At 40.6% G+C, this 18,487-nt stretch overlaps 1 protein-coding gene across 2 annotated transcripts in view; it reads right to left on the reverse strand.

The window, feature by feature from the left end:
• The window catches only part of PHACTR3 (phosphatase and actin regulator 3), a 113,995-nt gene that overhangs the window by 47,597 nt on the left and 47,911 nt on the right, over window positions 1-18,487 (reverse strand). For both annotated transcript variants that reach the window (XM_037402015.1, XM_037402014.1), the window contains exons 2-3: window positions 5,079-5,240; window positions 4,118-4,195 (exon numbers count right to left, since the gene is read on the reverse strand). In XM_037402015.1, the coding sequence (XP_037257912.1) occupies window positions 4,118-4,195; window positions 5,079-5,240 (240 nt within the window). The remainder of the gene's footprint in view (window positions 1-4,117; window positions 4,196-5,078; window positions 5,241-18,487) is intronic.

Genomic DNA, 18,487 nt, shown 5'->3' on the forward strand with positions numbered 1-18,487 from the left:
CTAGTGCTCAGGGGACTGAGATTTGTCTTAGAGCAGCATCCGATCTCTAACAGTGTTAAGCATCTGTAATGCAAAACTTGTGGAAACCAGCCCATCTGGATACTAATATCCACCCAGTTTTCTCAGCAGGGCACCTTTTCCTGTGGGCATGAGCAGCCTAGGCAAATGGCATTGTGCACGCACAGAAAGGCCACTGTCCTCTGGAAGCACCTGCTGTGCAGAAGATGAGCACAAGCATGGGAAATCGGAGGGCTCTGGGAGAAGGCGATCCCTTGCACGAACATAGCTCATGGTGCAGCGCGTTCGCAGGTTAGTCTGATGTGTCTGAGTTGTCAGGCTCCATGTCCACCACGCTGCTCTCCAGCTGCCCCAGCAGTAATGACGGAGCCCTACCGAAGACAAGGCTGCTAATATTCCCTACCAAACTGTAGGTTTTGAGCATAGTTTTAGTTACTCAGCTTTGAAAAGCATGTCCTGTGTGACTGAGCTGATCAGAAATTCAAATCCCTCTTCATGCAGACCTAGAAACTGCTCCCTTTGCTTACTCTGAAAGATTTTTGTGCCAGTGATCCCTGCAGCTGTATGCATTTTGATGACTGAAGCTTTTCTAGTATTCTCCTATTCAGGCAAGAGTCCTCGGAATACAAACTGTCTTTTTACTTCACAACTCTCTCAGAATTTACAAGACCTACATCACTGTTGCAAACCAAAGCAAGCAATTCCTTCCTGCTCTAGCCAGTGCTTCATACCGATGGACATGTCTGCTGTCCACCCCTGACCTCCTAAGTTGTATTTCTCAGCCCTAGACACTCCTTTCTGGAAGCTCCTGACAGGGCTATGTTTTCTTGCAATGATATCATGACAAGTTTCTTGAACGTTGATTTAAAATAGCTAGCATTCACAGATTCACAAACTACTCCTTTGTAATACTATTGGGACAATCTGCAGATAATTTATTGTGCTTTTGGGTAAGGGTATCAGATTTTGGCCCAGAGATGCTGCGGAAGGGATGCAGTATTTTTGTACGCTGAGCTCACTCAGTCTGCCTCATAATCACGTTTGGTGAAAAGTTACTGTTCTTAAAATAGCCCTTGCAGTAGCACAGTTGCTATGATACCGGGAAGGGGAGGGAGAAAAAGTTCATTGCCTGCATTTCAGCTCATTGTGAAGGCAGCCTATACATAATCATCAGTGTATTAACAGCTGCCTTCATTATTTGACTGGCAGCCCTTATCTCTCAGTGCTGTAAGTACAGGTACATCTGATAAGTTTTGTGCTCACAATGGGGAGAAATATCAGGGGAAGCTCCCTAAATGTTTTCAAGGTAATTCTGCTTTGCACGTTCCTCACATCCTTCGGAAAGGCAAGCTGCTGACAGCTGTGCCACAATGCAACTGCACTCAGAGACATGAGTTCCTTCAGATCCCAGCCGATGGAAAGTGTAATGACTAATGAAATAATGACAAAGCAGAAGACAACCCTGTTGAAGGATTTCTGTTGAGGAGCACCTGAGACTTAAAACAGTGATGTTCCTGATCAGAAATGATCAGCTTGTACTTTGATCATAGTGGATGTACTGCTTTGATTGGTAGTGGGTCCCAACACTATTTTAGAGATCATCCAGGGCAGGAGAAAGCACAGACCTTAGGTCCAATACTAAGGAAAGCAGCAGTCTTGAGTATTGCAAAGTAATCAGAAGTAGGGCTGTAATTTTATTGGGAAAGAAACCCACTGTATGGCAGACGCTGCACCCTGTGACCTCTTACAGAGTGCAGGTTGGTTTCCATGAGTGAAGCTGTATTTCATGTTCAGGAGCTTTCAAGGGCAGGTTGGCATTTGCCCTCTGTGAGCAGAGCTGGAAAGGAGAGGAGGACAGAAGGGGCCCAGGCTGTGCAACTGCACAGTGTGTCTGGACAGCTGGGGTTTGGGTTGTGTGAGGAGACAGGGTGACATAACCTGTTAGGATGACTCATCACCAAGGCAAGGATGGTACAGTTTCACCCAGGGCTGCTTGCACATTGATGCAGATTCTGCGCTAGCGTTGTGGTTTGCTCTGAGCCAAACAGTCCAGTTCAAAATGCTGCTTGACAGACCTTGTGCTGCAGAACTGAAGTGTGACACAGCTATGTAAATGCATGAAGCAGATCTGGAGGTTTCTTAGACTACAGCATCATCCCAAGTTTGGGCTATTTATGAAAGTAAGCAGGAATCAGGTCCCTGGAAGTGGAGTAGAGCCAGATGAAATAGCGGGATTTTAGGATTTACTGTAGTCTTTTAGCATAGTATTGCTGCTTTGATAATTGCAACTTAATGCATAAATGAGGACTTAGCCTTGAAACTGCTGCCACTTCAGCTCAGTCCAAGTAGGGCACTAATCATTTACTGAGAATTATTTGGGTCAATTTTTTATCCCAGTTAATAAGCTGCTTCTACTAATAATATAATAAAACAACCCTGGAGATTCACAACACTCTGTAAAGAAAAATAACTTGCAGGCAGCTGCAGTGTCCTTCAACTGACTGTTAGCCATTCTTTCCTTTCTGGGTGGCAGGGTGGTAATGAAAATTTGATGTTTATAGGAGCTCTATGTAACTTCATTGCAGACAGGTAAGCAGTTTGCAGCTGCCTTTTTAAAAGTACAACCTGTCATCACTCCTCACTGTACTATATGTATAAACTATTATAATTTTGTTAAAATCATCTTGCAACTTAGCATCATCTGTATTCCTCCCAGCCAGTTCTTTTTGCGTGAAAGATATTTATTGCTTCATTACTATTATTACCATTTAATGGGTTCTACAGAAGTTTTATATTACTGTTCTTTTGCAAAGCTCTAGATGTGCGTGTCTTCAAGTTCATGGATTATGGGAAACTTCCTTACCCCTAGCAGAAATGGGGTGTGTTTTTCTATGCAATAGTGCTAATATGCTAATAGGGCAACTAATTATCTAGAATTATGAGACGCAAAGAGTTCAATGGACAGGAATTAGAAATGAGCTTTCTAAAACCTTCCATTTTAGAATAAGCTGATGGTTTGATCGATTTTTTTTAATTTGAACATAAAGCTCATATTAAAATATATCCAATAAAATAATATGAAAATTGCTTTACTGCAAGAAAAAAAAAAATCCTGTTTAAAATGCTCTTTTTCTGACTCTTCAGTTGCTCGGTTACACTCCAGCATAGCATCACTGAGTATTGTCCCACAGGCTATTTATAGGCATGGCATTTGTTTTATACAAAGAAACTCAATTATTAGTTTCAAAGAGCATAATTTCTATCTATCAGATTGGTCAAATTCAAAACACCAATCTTTTTTTCATGACAGTACTTTCTGCTGTAAAGTTTTCAAAGTAAAGATGGATTTACTTTTTTTATCTCTCTTTAGGTGGAAATGGCAATTGGGAAGTTGTCTGTAACATTGGGAGCTCACTTGATCTTGCAGAATAGTCACCCAGATCTCTGCCTCCCTTGAGAATCTGTCAGGGCTTTGGAGCAGGGATATACAGAACCACAGTCCTTTGTGCATGTTTCTGACACATCGTTCATTCAATGACTTCTGCTAAACCTGGTTTGCGTTCAGGGAAGCTTTAAAATGACACTACCAAATGCTTCACTTTTCCATGTGAATGAAAAACAGGCAGAATGCTAATACATTTTGTCACAAACTTGATTTACTGGAAAGACAGTTGAAAACATCAGATTAGTATTATTCTATGAAATCTGGATTCATGGGTTGTACATGTTAGCTGAATGCATCTGTATGTTTAAATTTATACCAGCTTTAGCTGACTTTCTTGACAGTAGGATTTAGCTAGCTTTAGAGTAATTGCATGAAACACGCATACCAGTTCAGATTGCACCATGTATAAATCAAACAAAAATGGAGTTGCATTTAGGATGGTAAACCATCAAAAATTAAACTGCATGGATTGATTGCAGCAGGGAGGAATGTGAAGACAGACATGCTTAATTCAGATATTGAATTTTCCACTCTGTTTGGATTGAAGGTTTTCCTGTACATACATTTGAGTTTTAGGTTTCTGCTTTTGCAATTCTGTGTTTCCTGTTGTCCTGAAAAATATTTTGATAAAACAGACGAAGAATTTTTACTCACCTTGTTCCATCATCTCCAGAAGGCCTTTCTTAATGAGTTCATCCCGACCTTGTCGTGCTGTCATCTTCTTCTCCAGCACTGCATGAAGTAGTAGCATAACACAGCACCAGTTAACAACAGAGTATTCATATAATGGAGTGAGAAAGATGCAATGTGGAAAATTCCCTCTAGTCTCAGCCACTGTGTGCTTAGAAAGAACTGCAAGGATGTTGTTTTGGGGAGCATGGACTGGTCAGCCTGTTTGTGCCTTTTCCTTTGTAAAATCACTCACATGTAGAGCTGAGATTTATGATCTAACCTACCGTCTGATCACACTGAGCGCAAGTAAGAGGGATATTGGAGCTTTCATGTTGTTTAATATGGCATGTTGGAGCTGCCTCAGGAAGTGATGTCCTTCCCTGTGACACTCCACAGGATATTGGGGCAAGTGGAGGGAATTGCACTATCCTATCTTAAGAAAAGGCAAGTGAGTTTGTCTTCTTACTGGTCTTCTGGGACATCTTTGGAGACTAGCAAGAGCATGCAGTGCTGTGTGCTGGGCTCCTTCACCGCAGAGACAGCTGCTTGAGGGAAGGCATTTTTCATGCTGTGGCTTCCTCCTGTCACTTTTCATAATGTTACTCTGACATATATAATCTCTACCCCAAATAAAAGGGGTGATGATACTTGGGGCAATAAATGTAGCCTATTTTGGAGAAGAGACAACCTATGAAAAGCAGTCTGTGTTGAGGTTTGTGCTTCACTCATAATTTGACCTTTTCTTCTAAAGGTACTATATTGTATTACATAGGAAGTCAGCCTATATGGGCTCTTTCTAGCCTAAAACATTGTTAATCTGCAACATGCTGAAATCCCTGAATTAGGTTTAAATCAGATCACTATTAACATTTCCTGTGTAAGCAAATTTTGCCCAAGGTAAGCTTTGGCTATGTGCAGCATCACTGTCTTGTTCTCATCCTACCTGCAGATGTCTGCTTTAATTTTTCATTTTTCTTTTTCCGCCACTTCCATGGTTTGAAGATCCTGCCCAGTGTTGCCAGTTTGCTGTTCCTCCTCACTGGCGGAGTTCGAATCCCTGAGACCAAGTAGTCAGAACGCATTGCAGGGGACTGCTCCATCTCATCTGAGAGGGGAAGAAAGGAAATGCAGCTGTTAGACAAAAAGCTTCAGCATAGGCTTAAAAATGGGAGACAAATGGAGTCTCACCAGCAAAGAAGCATTCGGTCTAGTCACAGAGATAAGCAGTGGAAGACATTGAAAGAACGTGTCTGCATTGCTGGAGCTGGCAGCCAGGCGAAGGATGCCAGCCAGAGAGGCATCCAACCTCACTGTGCCAGCCCAGTGCTTCCTACCAGCTCCTCTCTTGACTCTGGTCTTGCACAGTACCTGTCTGGATGCCAAATATTTCAGTATCTGCACTGCTGTCATCCCTCATGGATTAATCAGGGCTATTAGGCCCACAGAGAGGGGGGTGTGCTGAATTTGTACTCCCTGTGCTTTATTGCATCACTTTTCCTACCTTTGTCCATGCCTGGTACTCACCAAGGTAATGGTGTTACTCTCCTTCCCAAGGGCTGCATGTAACTGCATTACAGCCTTCTGAAACATGGAGAGCTGAGAGCTCCCAATAGCTTTAATAGGAGCAGTAGAAATTTAACACATCTGTAAATCAGGCCCATGCGGCCTCCAGTTAAATCACGTAAACGTAATGTTCATTTAGGAAAATTTAGACCTTTATGAAAAGCTGAGAGGAAGTGTGAGAAAGCTCAGGTCCCTTCTGAATTCCCAGATTCCAGTTCTGTTCTTAACCCACAGGATATTGCTGCTTTTTAAATGAACTCTTTTCACATACGCTAACACAGAACACACTGACTTGTGTGAGCTACTGCAAATCTTTTATATAAGAATAGTTTGTTTGATATGTGCTATGTAAGTAAAATCTTAGAACTACTGTGCAAATTTATTCCTTGAGGAAGCTAAGGGGAAAATTCTTTCCTTTTTGTCCAGCCAAGCCACAGGAATTCAGAGATAATGCTTCAGCTGGAAAAGCAGTTTAGGTATTTTTAGTATTTTGTCCTGAAAATACACCGTAAGTTTTGCTTATAGGCAAGTCTTGCCCAAAACAATACATACTGGCTATTCACAGTTGTGTGCTAGCGAGTACCATGAAAAAAAGCACAGTTGCAAATGGGGTTATTGATGCCTTTGAGATTTGTATTTGAGCAGCAATACAGTGATTGTTTAAAGAGAAGCTGCCATCAGTCACCAGACATGTTATATGAATAAAAACTGAATACAATTTGTATCTTTTTTTCAACAATCAGTTATGATTTAAATGAGCAATGTGGAGCTATGAACATGTATACATTTCCAAGTAATTTCTCTCTGGAACAACATTTATCATAAATTGCTTTATGACTGCAAGATAAAAACTATACAGCATCTTCTAGGCTTTGTTTTTAGGTTAACAGGGTGAAAATGCTTAAATCACAGCGTGGAGGTGGGGATTTCCAAGTAAACAGGAAACAATTTTTGGAAGATTATTAAACACAGCAGGGGAATGAACACATTCCTCCTCTTCCATTTAATTTTGAAAATACTGGTAATAGAGATGAATCATTCAGTGGAGACAAACCAAAAACCTGGCCATGTGAACTATCAGAACAGAGAAAAGGCTGTAACAATCCCCACCCCCAAGCCCCACGCTGTGCATGCCCAGTGAATTTCTCTTTCTGTGCACTGAATTTGAAGCATCTTTTGTGTCATTCCACAGAGTCTATCTTGGGGTTTAATTTAGAAGAGATTTAAAATGTGCGTAAAAGTATATTTTTTTCCTTTAAAAGAAAGGTGTCTACCCAAGGTGATACTATGATTTACAGTTTGGAGGTCAGTATTAAGTTGAGGGCAGAAACTAGCAATGAGCCTACCACAGAAGGAAGGCAGTAGCCTACAGACCACAGCTGGAGTGCCAAGATAGTATGCTCCTTTCCTAACTGCATATTGAAAAGTGAGAAGTATCACAGAAATAAGCTTTGAAGAAGTAGAGCTACTCTTGATGACAGAGATGCCAATGAGAATGGAAAATGGCAGAGTAGATTTGCTATTAATTTGCTATTATGATTACTTTAAAGCTGTAACAGAAGCCTTAGAAAATAGCATTTGGCCATTTTTTTGTGACATCCCTTGAGTGGGAATGGAAATGTTCACAACATTAGCTCATCTCAAAAAAGCTGTAGATCAGAGTGTAAATCAGACCCTTGTCCCTGGAAGCTACAGTGGAATAGGACTTCCTTGGCTCAGCTGTCCCTGGTCCTTGCTTGTGAGACTGCACTGCTGCTTAAACACTTCCTACCATTCCAGGAATTTCTCAAGCATGTAAGTGAAGATTAAAATAAGAAGCTGATTTAAAGCAGTACCTTGGCAAGTAACTGATCCTACTGCATTTTATTCAGGATGTAGGTGTCTGCAGAGTGGTTTAGGCATCATCCACATGTTAACACTGGTAGCATGAGATAATTTTAACTTTTCTGCCAGATAGCAGGGGATGTAGACAGAACCAGGAAGTCATTCAAACCCAAATCTGTGTGTCTCTAGCAATGTTTATTATCTCATATATTTCCCTAAGAAAGAGAATGGGGAGATATTGCAAAGGAGCTAAGAACTCCCTAGGTGCCCAGTAGTGATCTTCTGTAGTTTCTACAAGCCCTGTCAACTGAGTTTCTTCCATCCCCTTCTGCCCTCTTGGTTGTGGAAATACAAGCATTTTATGCCTCAGACTTTGGTTACAGATGAAATACAGATAGAAAGCAAATGTCAAAGAAGGAATAGTAGCTAAAACAAATGTTGCAGTGGAGGTTTTCGTGGGCTTTTTAACTTTATTAATGCTTCTCATATGGTACAGGCAGTTCTTAAGCAAATGGTTTTATCACCTGGTACATTCTCACCATATGCAATTCCTACACTGTGCATTTGGAGAGATGGACACAAATAAAAATAGATAGAGACACACTAAGACAGATGTCCTGAAGTCATAAATAACAAGGAAATGGTCTCACTGGCAATAAGAATCACAAGAAAGCCCTTGGAGCTCCACATTTCCAGTCAGTTCATTTTTTCTTGGTTGTGGGTTGGCTGCTTGGGAGATAAGTTGACAGCACAAAAAGCAGTTCCCACGTACAGCAATGAATACTGAAGGAGAAGGCGCGCCTAAATATCAGCCAGTTCCTGCAGCCAACAAGCTGCCAAGACTTGCCAACCCTCCAACCACTCTGTGAAATATTCAGCACATTTTTTTATTCTGCAGTCAATATTTTAATTATGCTAACTGTTCTGTGGAATAATGTGGTTATTTCTCCCCGGGCCTGACAGCCTGGGGCCAGGCCATGCAATTACATAGAGGATGTCTGCAAAATGTAAACAGCCAAAAGCCAAATCAAGACTCACCAAATCAGCAGGGAGAAACGAGCAACAGCTTAACTAGCTGTGTAATGTAGAAGGCTGAGGGATGACTGTTGTACAGGGTCAAGTGAGCACAAGCTTAATCCACAGCGCAGCAACCTAACCCTACACAACACAGGGAGACCAGGCTCTGTGTGGCCATCGCTGCTGAGACAGACCAGTTGGTCCCACAAGTAGACAGTCACCAGCCACGTGGGACAAGAGGATTTTGCTCTGACTGAAGCTTGTTGGCTGTTAATATTGAAATTGCTTTCAAGCCCCTGCTGTACCCTATTGAGGGCAAAGGCTTCTGTGCTGGAGCTCCAGATCTGAAACAAACTTCTCGTATATCACACCATTGTCATCTGCTCTGAGTGTGTCAGCGGGGTGGAAGTGAATGTGGCTGTGCCCCTGCCGATGATGCTGGGCCAGTGCTTCTCACAGTGCTAGCTAGGGTAATTCCTAGAGGTCCTAACGGTTGTCAAGAGTGTGAATGGTTTGATGTCTGAGACATCCTAAATCAGATGAGGGGAGAGGTTCTGACCTGATGGGTATTGTTCTGCAGTACTGCTCTGGGCTGTAGAATAAACCAGGCAACAGAGGAGAAGGAAACAAACCATAATATTCATTACATTTGGCTGCAGGGTCTGACCCCTCAGAAAGTCTGAGCATCTGCAGCTTCTGTTTACATCAGCAGCGGTTGTAGTGATCAGTGCTGCTGAAAAATGCCTCTTGATTTCTTCTTTGAAATATCATGATGACATAAATAGAATACTTTTCCTGTTAGTCCCTTCTCTACAGGAATTGTGCATGGATTAAGTTTTCCTGCACATAGAAGCTCTCCCATTTACAGATATCAAGTCTCGACTCTATCCTGTCCAGCCTCCCACAGAAGCAGGGCAGGTTTGCTGGGAATAGTGTGAAGTCTGTGTCCTGGATGTGTGATGAAAAAATGCCCTATGCCTGCACGTAGCCTTTATTTGTACAGCAGATGGCTTTGGTGCCAAGACAATCATGTCTGAGCGATAACAACGTTGTGAAACTGAGCATTGGGTTCAGTCAGTTGGATCTATCTTCTTGGGTTTTTCATGATGAGCCAAATAATCTGTAGTGTGATGCCCCGGTTGCTGATTATAGCAACTGCAGGCTGCACTTCACAGGCTGATGTATGGCAGCTGAGAACATCAGGAATGCAGAGCTGAGTTATACTGACCTTGCCACAGAGAGAGGCTGTATGAGATGTGGGGTGCCCTCTTGTGAATAATCAAATTGCAGCAAGAAGTTTATGGGAAGATGAAGGGTGCTGAATTTTAAAGTGTCAGGAATTTTGGTAACTTAAATTCATGGTAATGGAAGTTGTGCCTTGCTAAATCCTCTGCGTACACTGGTAGGAGAAGGACCACTGAAGAATCTGCAACCTGCAGGCAGTTTAAAAATAACACAGAGACAAGAGCTGCAGGCAAATTTGTAAGGCAGGCGTGCTCTGTTTTCTGATGAATTGGTTTGTAATGCAGCTCTGCATGTTTTCCCCTTTATTGTCATTGCGTCTGTCTTTGCAACTCAGATACAGAGTTAAAATAGGAAAAAAGGTTCCCTTTGGTACACTCTAGAGGGTAAAGACAGTGAGTGGAATCAAAATGACCTTTTCAGCTTTTGAGATAGAGGTGCCTTTACCACTACTAACTTTCGCACTGCCTAGAATTAATGTCTACCTCTATAAAGGATGTTGAGGATGTCACAGGGAGAGCTGAGCTTTTAAAGGGATCCTGTCAACTACTAGTCAGTCCTGAATCATGCAAGCCAGACGTTTGTGAGGTTAGACAAGAAATGGTACTTCTCTATAAAGGATGCTCTATACAGAAGTATTTTTTACCTAATGAGTGAAACCTGCAGTGGAAAGAAAGCAGAAAGGTTGTCTTGGTTTTAGAGTAAGGCTTATTGCGAGCTTTGGGAAAGAGTATTAGCAGCAGGAACAAACCCCTTTTTCCTTTGTTTAGCATCCTAAATGAGGCAGAACTGATCACAATGATCAAATGTGCCGAATAGGAGTAAATTGTTTGTGTCTAGGAGCCTTTGGACACTTCTGCTATGTTCCAGAGATGCAGAATTCAAACTGAAGAGCTTTTTTATTGCACTAGATAGATGTTTCTTGTGATGGAGCTCTTCCTCATTCTAAAAATGTTTTCTGTCACCTGCATTTCTGCAGACATGCTCTCTTTCTTGACTGTCTTTGAAAGAAAATTGCAGTGGAATGTTCCAGTTTGAAGTTTCCGTCTCAGTTTTTTTGAACATATAGTATTTAGATTTTTCCAATTTTGAATGACTCTTAGAAATTAAAATCAGAAATGAGAAAAAAGGTTTTGTTGAACCTGTAATTTATTTAATTTTTGAAGGACATTGTGTTTGAAGTTGTGAATGTTTCAATATTGTTTTACGTTGGTTTGGAAAAATTTATACTGAATCCTTTGTAAAACAGAAAACCTAGTTCCTAACAGTTTAGTTGTTTAGATAAGGCAAGGTAACTGTAGTACATTATTGAATGTAATCATAAGCTAATTTTGGATGCACAGCTGCTGATGTGATGTAGATTGTTGCTCTGACACATCATATTTGTTACACCAGAAAAATATTGAAACCAAGTAGGGAAAATTACAGGATTGAGGTGCAAATTCAGGCATTTACCTGTCCAAATTTTTAGGTGTTATATGGTCAACAGTGTATGTAAAAATGTCTTGAATTCTTTTCTCTGTTCTCAAAATTGTAATCCTTTATGTTCATGATTTCCCACCCTGGATGGAGTTTAATCCCATCGGAAGCAGATGGATAGTGGGCCAGGTTCATCCACATAATAACTGCGTCATTCATTGAGTTACCTTGGGGGGAAAATCTGGCACAGTAAATTTGTTCAGATTTCAGACTCATGGTGATACATGAAGGCCGGGTGAAAATACTAAGATAAATGGCGGAATGAAAAAGGGGAATAGGGTCCTTTAGGAGCACCATACCCAAAACAGCTCTGGGTTCATGTTCCACTGAATACAGACTGTTGTTGGGCTGTATCTCCTTTCTTTTAGCTGTGTGGTATGAATACTGATTAGATTTTTATACTTCCCTGCATGAAAATGCAAGTTCCTGTGCTTTCCTTTTATCTTTCCTGTGGTCTCCAGAGTCTGAGCTTCCATTTTCACTTCACACTGAAATGTTTGCCATGTATCCTTGTTCTATAATTTCTACTGCTCCTTAGTATGTTAAATTATGATTAAACATTTTTCTTTAATTGAAGGAGGAGAAAAAAAAACCCAAAACATAATTTTTGGGTGGTAGGAGGGGGTTGTGCTTGCAAGGGAAGTTTATTTCCATTCTGTCATGCTAAGCCTCCCTTCAAAGTATTTGGATTTTAAAAACAGCTTTAGCTGAAATGAATGGAGAAACAGATTATACTTATCAAAGGAAAGAGAGCAAGGAAGTGGCAACTCCAGCTAAATCTCTTAGAGAAAAATACACTTTATATGCTTGAGATTTGTGATTTCTTCCAGAAAATGTCCCTTTGGGAAGTTGACATATCACCTGACAGCATTACCACCATATGAGCCAAGCTGCAAAGAAATTAATCAGGAACCTTTCATGCTTTTGGATCATTGTGTCAAGTCCCAATAGCACTTCCTGTGATTTACAGCACACAGTGTGACATTAGCAATTCATTAAGAAAATAAGTTTTTCAGTGTTTGCGTAAAGGAACTCACAACATTCTTTACCTGGATAAGGAAGAACTAAACACTAAGAAAATTAGGCTAATGAAGGATTGCTGTATGATCACAGTTAATTCAGTTACCCAAGCTTGTACAATATCCTCTTTTGAGAGGGGAAACTTGACATTTGCATGCCTCTTGCCCAGTGAGAACTTGCTCAGGCAGCAGACAGAACAGCATCTCCTGAGATTCACAAAAAATCTATTCAAATAAAGTCAAATGAGCACTGTCTCTGCAGTGAGCCAAGAGGCAGACTGTGCATCAAGCCTTGTCCATCCCGCATCTGCAAAGGGTTTTGTACCACACACGTTACAAATTCCCAGGACTGGGGAGTTTCCCCAAGCCTCTTGCAGTGCTGCTGGTCTGCAAGACACAGGAGGCCAAGCCCAGGAAGTACAGGAATGCCTTGAATTAGACTTGCCATGCACTTGTAGTAGTAAAGCTGTTGTCTGCACTGCAGGACCAGTGTTTCATCACCTGCAGTTGTTTAATTAGCTGTAGCCTTGCTGCAAACCTGTTGAAAGGATGTTTTTTTATAGCTTCCTCAGGGAGTCTGCAGACTGAAACACACCCTGTGCAGTCTCCAAGAGGCACCTTCAAATCTATTTCACTGCAGCTTATCCCTGATTGCAGTTAGATTCAGAGGGACATGTAACACTCAGGGAAGTCATCGGTGTAAAAGCACCATGCTTGCTAACAGGGAAGTATGCATTGCTTTTTGCTGGGATTCATGCCCCAGAACTGACCTGTTTTACAGAGTTTCTTCTGTTAAGGGAGTCTGTGTCTGTCAGGCATACAATCAGCTCTCACTTTATATGCATCCCAAACTTGTGTATTAGAGAAATAATCAAATCACCATGTCCTATGCCCCTTTATGCCCTTGTAATTTAATACATAATTTCCTTCTTCCCTCGAATGCACCACAGTTCTCTGTTGGTGCTCTGTCACTGTTCAATGCCACTGCTGCAGATAGAAAACATTCTTTCTGCTTTGTGAAACACGAGCATCTGCCCTTTATTTTTTTCTTTATTGTTCCTGCTGCTTTGCACTTCCACTTTCCTTACAGCCATTGGCAACAAATACACATTAGTCAACAGTCTCTGGTGCATATTCCCGGCCTCCTATACAGAATAGGACAGAGATTTGGAAAAAGGAATACTTTGACAACAAAAATATGACATAAATCAGAACAGCTATAGAGAAAGGTACATAGAAAACAGGCACAGTGACTGGACTCAACTTTTGTCTGAAGGTTATGCATCCAATCTGGCTCCTTGTAAAACTGTTTTAAAACTGCTGGTGATTTCTACATTTGGTTGTTGTGTAAATTGTGATGAAACCCTTCTTAGGAGGTCATGTCATCTGAATGAATGGTTAAATACTTTCCAGAGATGGCTTGAACTGCTGCACATAACATTCTGTTAATATGAGACGTGTTGCTTTGGTTTAACCCTGGCCAGCAACTAAGCACCACATTGTTGCCTGCTCACCCACTCCCCCCGCCGTAGGATGCCCTAACTCCAAATGTGTGTCCCCTGCTTTCCTCCTTCTTCCTCCAGTTTTATATGCTGATCACAATGCCATATATTATGGAATATCCCTTTATCCTCTGGTGCCGGCTGTCCCAGCCGTGTCCCCTCCTGGCTCCTTGTGCCCCCCAGCCCCCTCGCGGGTGGGTTGAGGAGCAGAGGAAGTCCTTGGCTCTGTGCCAGCCCTGCTCCGGGGCAATGGAAACATCCCCTGTTATCAACACCACTTCCAGCACAAATCCAAAAGATCGCCCCAGAGTAGCTACTATGAAGAAAATTAACTCTACCCCAGCCAAAACCAGCATACACATGTAGGAAATACTTAGAGGGGAGCACTGTGTCTAAAAGATCCTTTTATCCCACTCTAGACTGGTGTTTCCCAAAGAGGTAATTATACTAAATACTCAGCAGTCTTCAAAGGATACCAAGGTACCACAAACCCTCTGTTGTCCTCAGCATCCTTGAAAAGACTCACATGTGGGCATACACACAGAGCAGTCAGACACTGCAGAGTCCCCATGGGCAATAGCACTTCTCACCTGTTATGTTTTGTGTTGAAGTTAACATCACCATGGCACTATCTCAAGGCTCAGATAAGGGCTTTAAAGCACTGATCTAACAAAACTGCAACATGCTCAACTGTAGAGATCTGAGTATCTTTAAAAATTAATGAGTTTCTGGGAGGTCCATACTTTAAAAACTGAGATTCTGCTTCCAAATTGATGGCCTCTGGTTAACAACCTTTAAAGTGCTAATACAGCAATATGCCTTCTAAAATTAAATTCTTTACTAGTCGAGGGCCAAGAGAAATAATTGCTTATCAAATTTACTGTAGTGATTATCACTGTTTGTCTGAAACAAGACCACAATCTATTCCTAACGGGAATGGCAGGATCTTCAGGGCAAGGAATGAACATGGAAATTACTCAAAATATATAAAGCTGTTTCCTCTGCCGCTCTTGGAATGACTCCATTCCAGGCTATTTTTTTCTTGTATTGTAGGAGCAAGGAAAAATAAACTGCTAAATTGTAATCCTTGCCCTGTGTAAGAAATAGAAGAATGGAGAGACAATGTCCCACATGGCAACAACAAAATGAGAATTTGGCAGAACAGCGATCTCTGTCCATTAACTCTCTACATCACCCAGCAGCCAAGCAGGGAGAACAACTATGAAAGTAACTGCAATTCCTTTTGCTAATGTACTGTGTTGGCTGCGTCTACATTAGCAAGTAATGCAGCCACTTAGAAGTGAGTCTGTGAATAGGGTGCTGAGGACTCGGTATCTTCTGGAGGCATTTGTTAAGTGGTGTGATCTTATGACTCTAACTTGACAGAGAACAAGCTCTTTCCATACTAAGTGCAAAGGAAACAAGATTCTTCTTTAAAACAAAAATGCCAACCAAACTAAACAACCATCCTTCCAAAAATGAACTAAGATTTCCTGTATTTTCTCTCCAGAGGAAGGATAAAGTTAGTTATTTCTCTTACTAAATTATGAGATTCAAAAGCCCCGAAATACACATGCAAATTCCTATGAGCTGTTGGTACTGAAAGTCACTAACTTTCATCAAGACCTTGGTTCTTCAATTTCTCTAAAGTAAAAATTCCCTTGTATTGTGTTTTAGCCATATTACAGCTTATCTGAAATGTTCATATACTACACTTGTCTGTTCTATATATCCCGGTGTCCAGAATGACATATATCTTCTTAGAGCCCTTCAGCAAGACATTTTAGCATCAATGAAATTGCTATGCATAAATTAACAAAATAGATATAATGATAATTTCAAACTTGCTAGAATGATGCTGTGGTTGTAACAAAAAAAGCCAATTTAGTCTAATGCACAGATGGACGAGTTTCTTCTAGCTTGTTCTTTTCTAAGTCTTATAGTGCACTAAATTTAGTGGAGAAAGGGCTTTGCACTTAACCAGAGTTCTTCTGATTTCATTAATTGGAGTGAGTCTTTATGCAGTGCAAAAACTGATTTTTGTATTAATTTTTTACTTCATAAAACATACTTTCCACACAAGCTATACAAACGTTGCTAAAAACATGTCAGAAAATGTATCACAATAATTTCTTGAAATGGTTATATTTGAAAGAAGGGAAGAGAAATGTCTTAACTACCATTTTAATATTCATGTTCTTTTCAAGAAGAAACTTTACGGGCTTGTTGGGTTGTACTGCTTACAACTGCAGAGGTCACAACCTCAACAATATGTTTGCAGATGGTTACTCTCTCTAGGAACATTAGGCAATAGTATGTACAAGCCTGATGTCTAATGACAACAGTGCTTACACCATCTTGGAAAGAACTACCTTAAATGGAAATAAACAGAGGAAGCAGGTAGCATATGAATATATTCAAAGTAGGTACAAGGAATGCCATGAACTAAATTAACGTGTAAATGATATCTGCTGAGAAATGGCTGGTTTGATATTTTGGAAGTCTACTAGCAGCATTGGTAAAGATTCCTCACACCTGCCTTTAAGTGCCTGGAAGGTTTCCATAACTGTCACCATGTGGCTAATGCATCAGGCATTGTCCTGCTCAGCCTAGATCAGCCTGCAGATGAAACAGGAGAGGCTGTAGCAGCTCTCAGTTGCATAAGAATTTCCTACTAATAAATTTTCCCCTTGCTTTGTCAAGGCAACTTAGTGGTCAGGGCCAGCATGGTGGATGTGGAGCAGCTTAAATCTGCCTTGGTGTAACAAACCCTCTCTGTACTGTGTTTCACATACAGACAGAAATTGCTGATCAAAATCCTGTTCTGCACATTTTTTCTGAAAGGTAAGATTGCCCCTGTTCTCCATTTACAGATTTAATTTATAATGTAATGATGTAAAAAATAATTGATGAGATTCTATGATATTGAGAAGTGTCTAGGGAGAGCATGATCACACTTCTACTCTGCTGGTCAGTGCTTATGCAAAAGAACAAAAAATTACCCTTTTCAGAATTAATAGCATGCCAAGAGGCTCTGTCTTTGTACAGACAAGTAATTTTGCTGGCAACAGGTTTTAAATTCACATGTTTCTTTAAAACTAACATTCCCAGGTAGTTCTTTGCTCTCCAGCTCTTGATTTCCATTTGGGTCATGTTTTTGAGAAAGAATCATCTAATGAATGTTCTTCTAACATTTGCCTTTCATCAGCAAAAATACTTGGACTTTTTCCTTGTTTCCTTCTATGTTATTTTTTTAATTCATTTCTGCTGAATTTTTTTTATATGCAAAAGTGATAAGCAGATCTGTGAAAAAAACTTTCATTTTAAATCCACTGTAGAATATGAACTGAATTTCTTTTTCAATGCATGAGGTAAATAATAGTCTTGTTTGTTTTAACCATATCCTGGGCCTGGTTTTATCTCTCACAAAGCCCAAGCAGCATGGAAGGGAAAAAAGCATGGAATATTTTTACCCTGTCTGACCTAAATTTATGTATTTTTTAGTTCTTCCAAGAGAAAGAGAAGTAGAATAACTACTCCCTCTTCTCAGTTCCTTTTCGGCTTTCGTATTTTAACTGTGTTCTCAGCTGCTTGCATGAGTCATGGAGAGATGGAAACAAGCCCCCCCCCCCCCCCCCCCATATTATAATAACTGCTTCCTCATGAGGAAGCCTATGTGTGTTTTGGGGTATACCACTAAAAAGCCACAAAAATCTCCTGAAAGCCTCTTTCTGCCAGAAACTTACATGAGAACAGAGGAAGTGACAATATCTTAGCTGCAAAAACTGGTTACTTACGAGTGCGATGAAAACTTAAAATATTTAAAGTTTTCCATATTACTGTGTCTTGAAATTTATGCCATCATTCTTTTGCATTTCCAGAGATTTCAGACTGCTGTTGATTTTGTGGATTGTTTTGTGTAATGATGGTATTAAATTTCACTGGTCTAGGCATAATTTGGATTTGATCCTGTAATGTTCCAAGAAACTGAAATCCACAGGCCTTTATGAGAATGGGAAGGTTAAGTGCTTGCCATGCTGATCCACACTATTCCAAGCTAACATGTTCATCATTGCCTATTCCTTCCTATACAGTAGAAGTCATATCCAAACTAAATCTCTGCTTGAAGCTACCTATAATATTACATTTAGAAACACCAGGGGAAGCTCATGGCAAAAAAACATTCTTCATTCTGAAGTCCTGTAACTTTGTTTAGAATAAGCCAGATCCCTCACGCTTTGGCTCATGTCTAGACTGTGCAGAGCGTATCAAACCAGGTCAAGGATCTTGTGCAGTAAGACAGGAAAAAGAAAGAAAGGTCAACTTACTCAAGCATAAGCCAAATTCATTAGCAGGTCAAATGGATTCATACAGCAAACATAACAGTAAAAAACATGAAACATATTAGCAGAGGGTATTGGTATCAAATGTGCCTGTCAGCTCTATTGCATTTATAGGCATGTATTATGCCCTACACTGTCCTGCTTCAGTCATGTTCGTTTGAGCTTATCTAACAGAGCTTCAGTCCTAAATGCCTGAACATAAGGTCAGACAAAGAGTTTGTCACACTGAAATTACATCTTCTCTTTAGAAACTATTTCCTTTCTCACTGGGCTACCCTTCCTCTTCTCTATACACATTCTGTTTTTACAACCAAGCCTTTTCTTTGCTATCATTTCACCATTTGTACAGATCTGGCTATTTAT

Source organism: Falco rusticolus, chromosome 10 (assembly GCF_015220075.1).
Source record: "Falco rusticolus isolate bFalRus1 chromosome 10, bFalRus1.pri, whole genome shotgun sequence".
Lineage (NCBI taxonomy): Eukaryota > Metazoa > Chordata > Aves > Falconiformes > Falconidae > Falco > Falco rusticolus.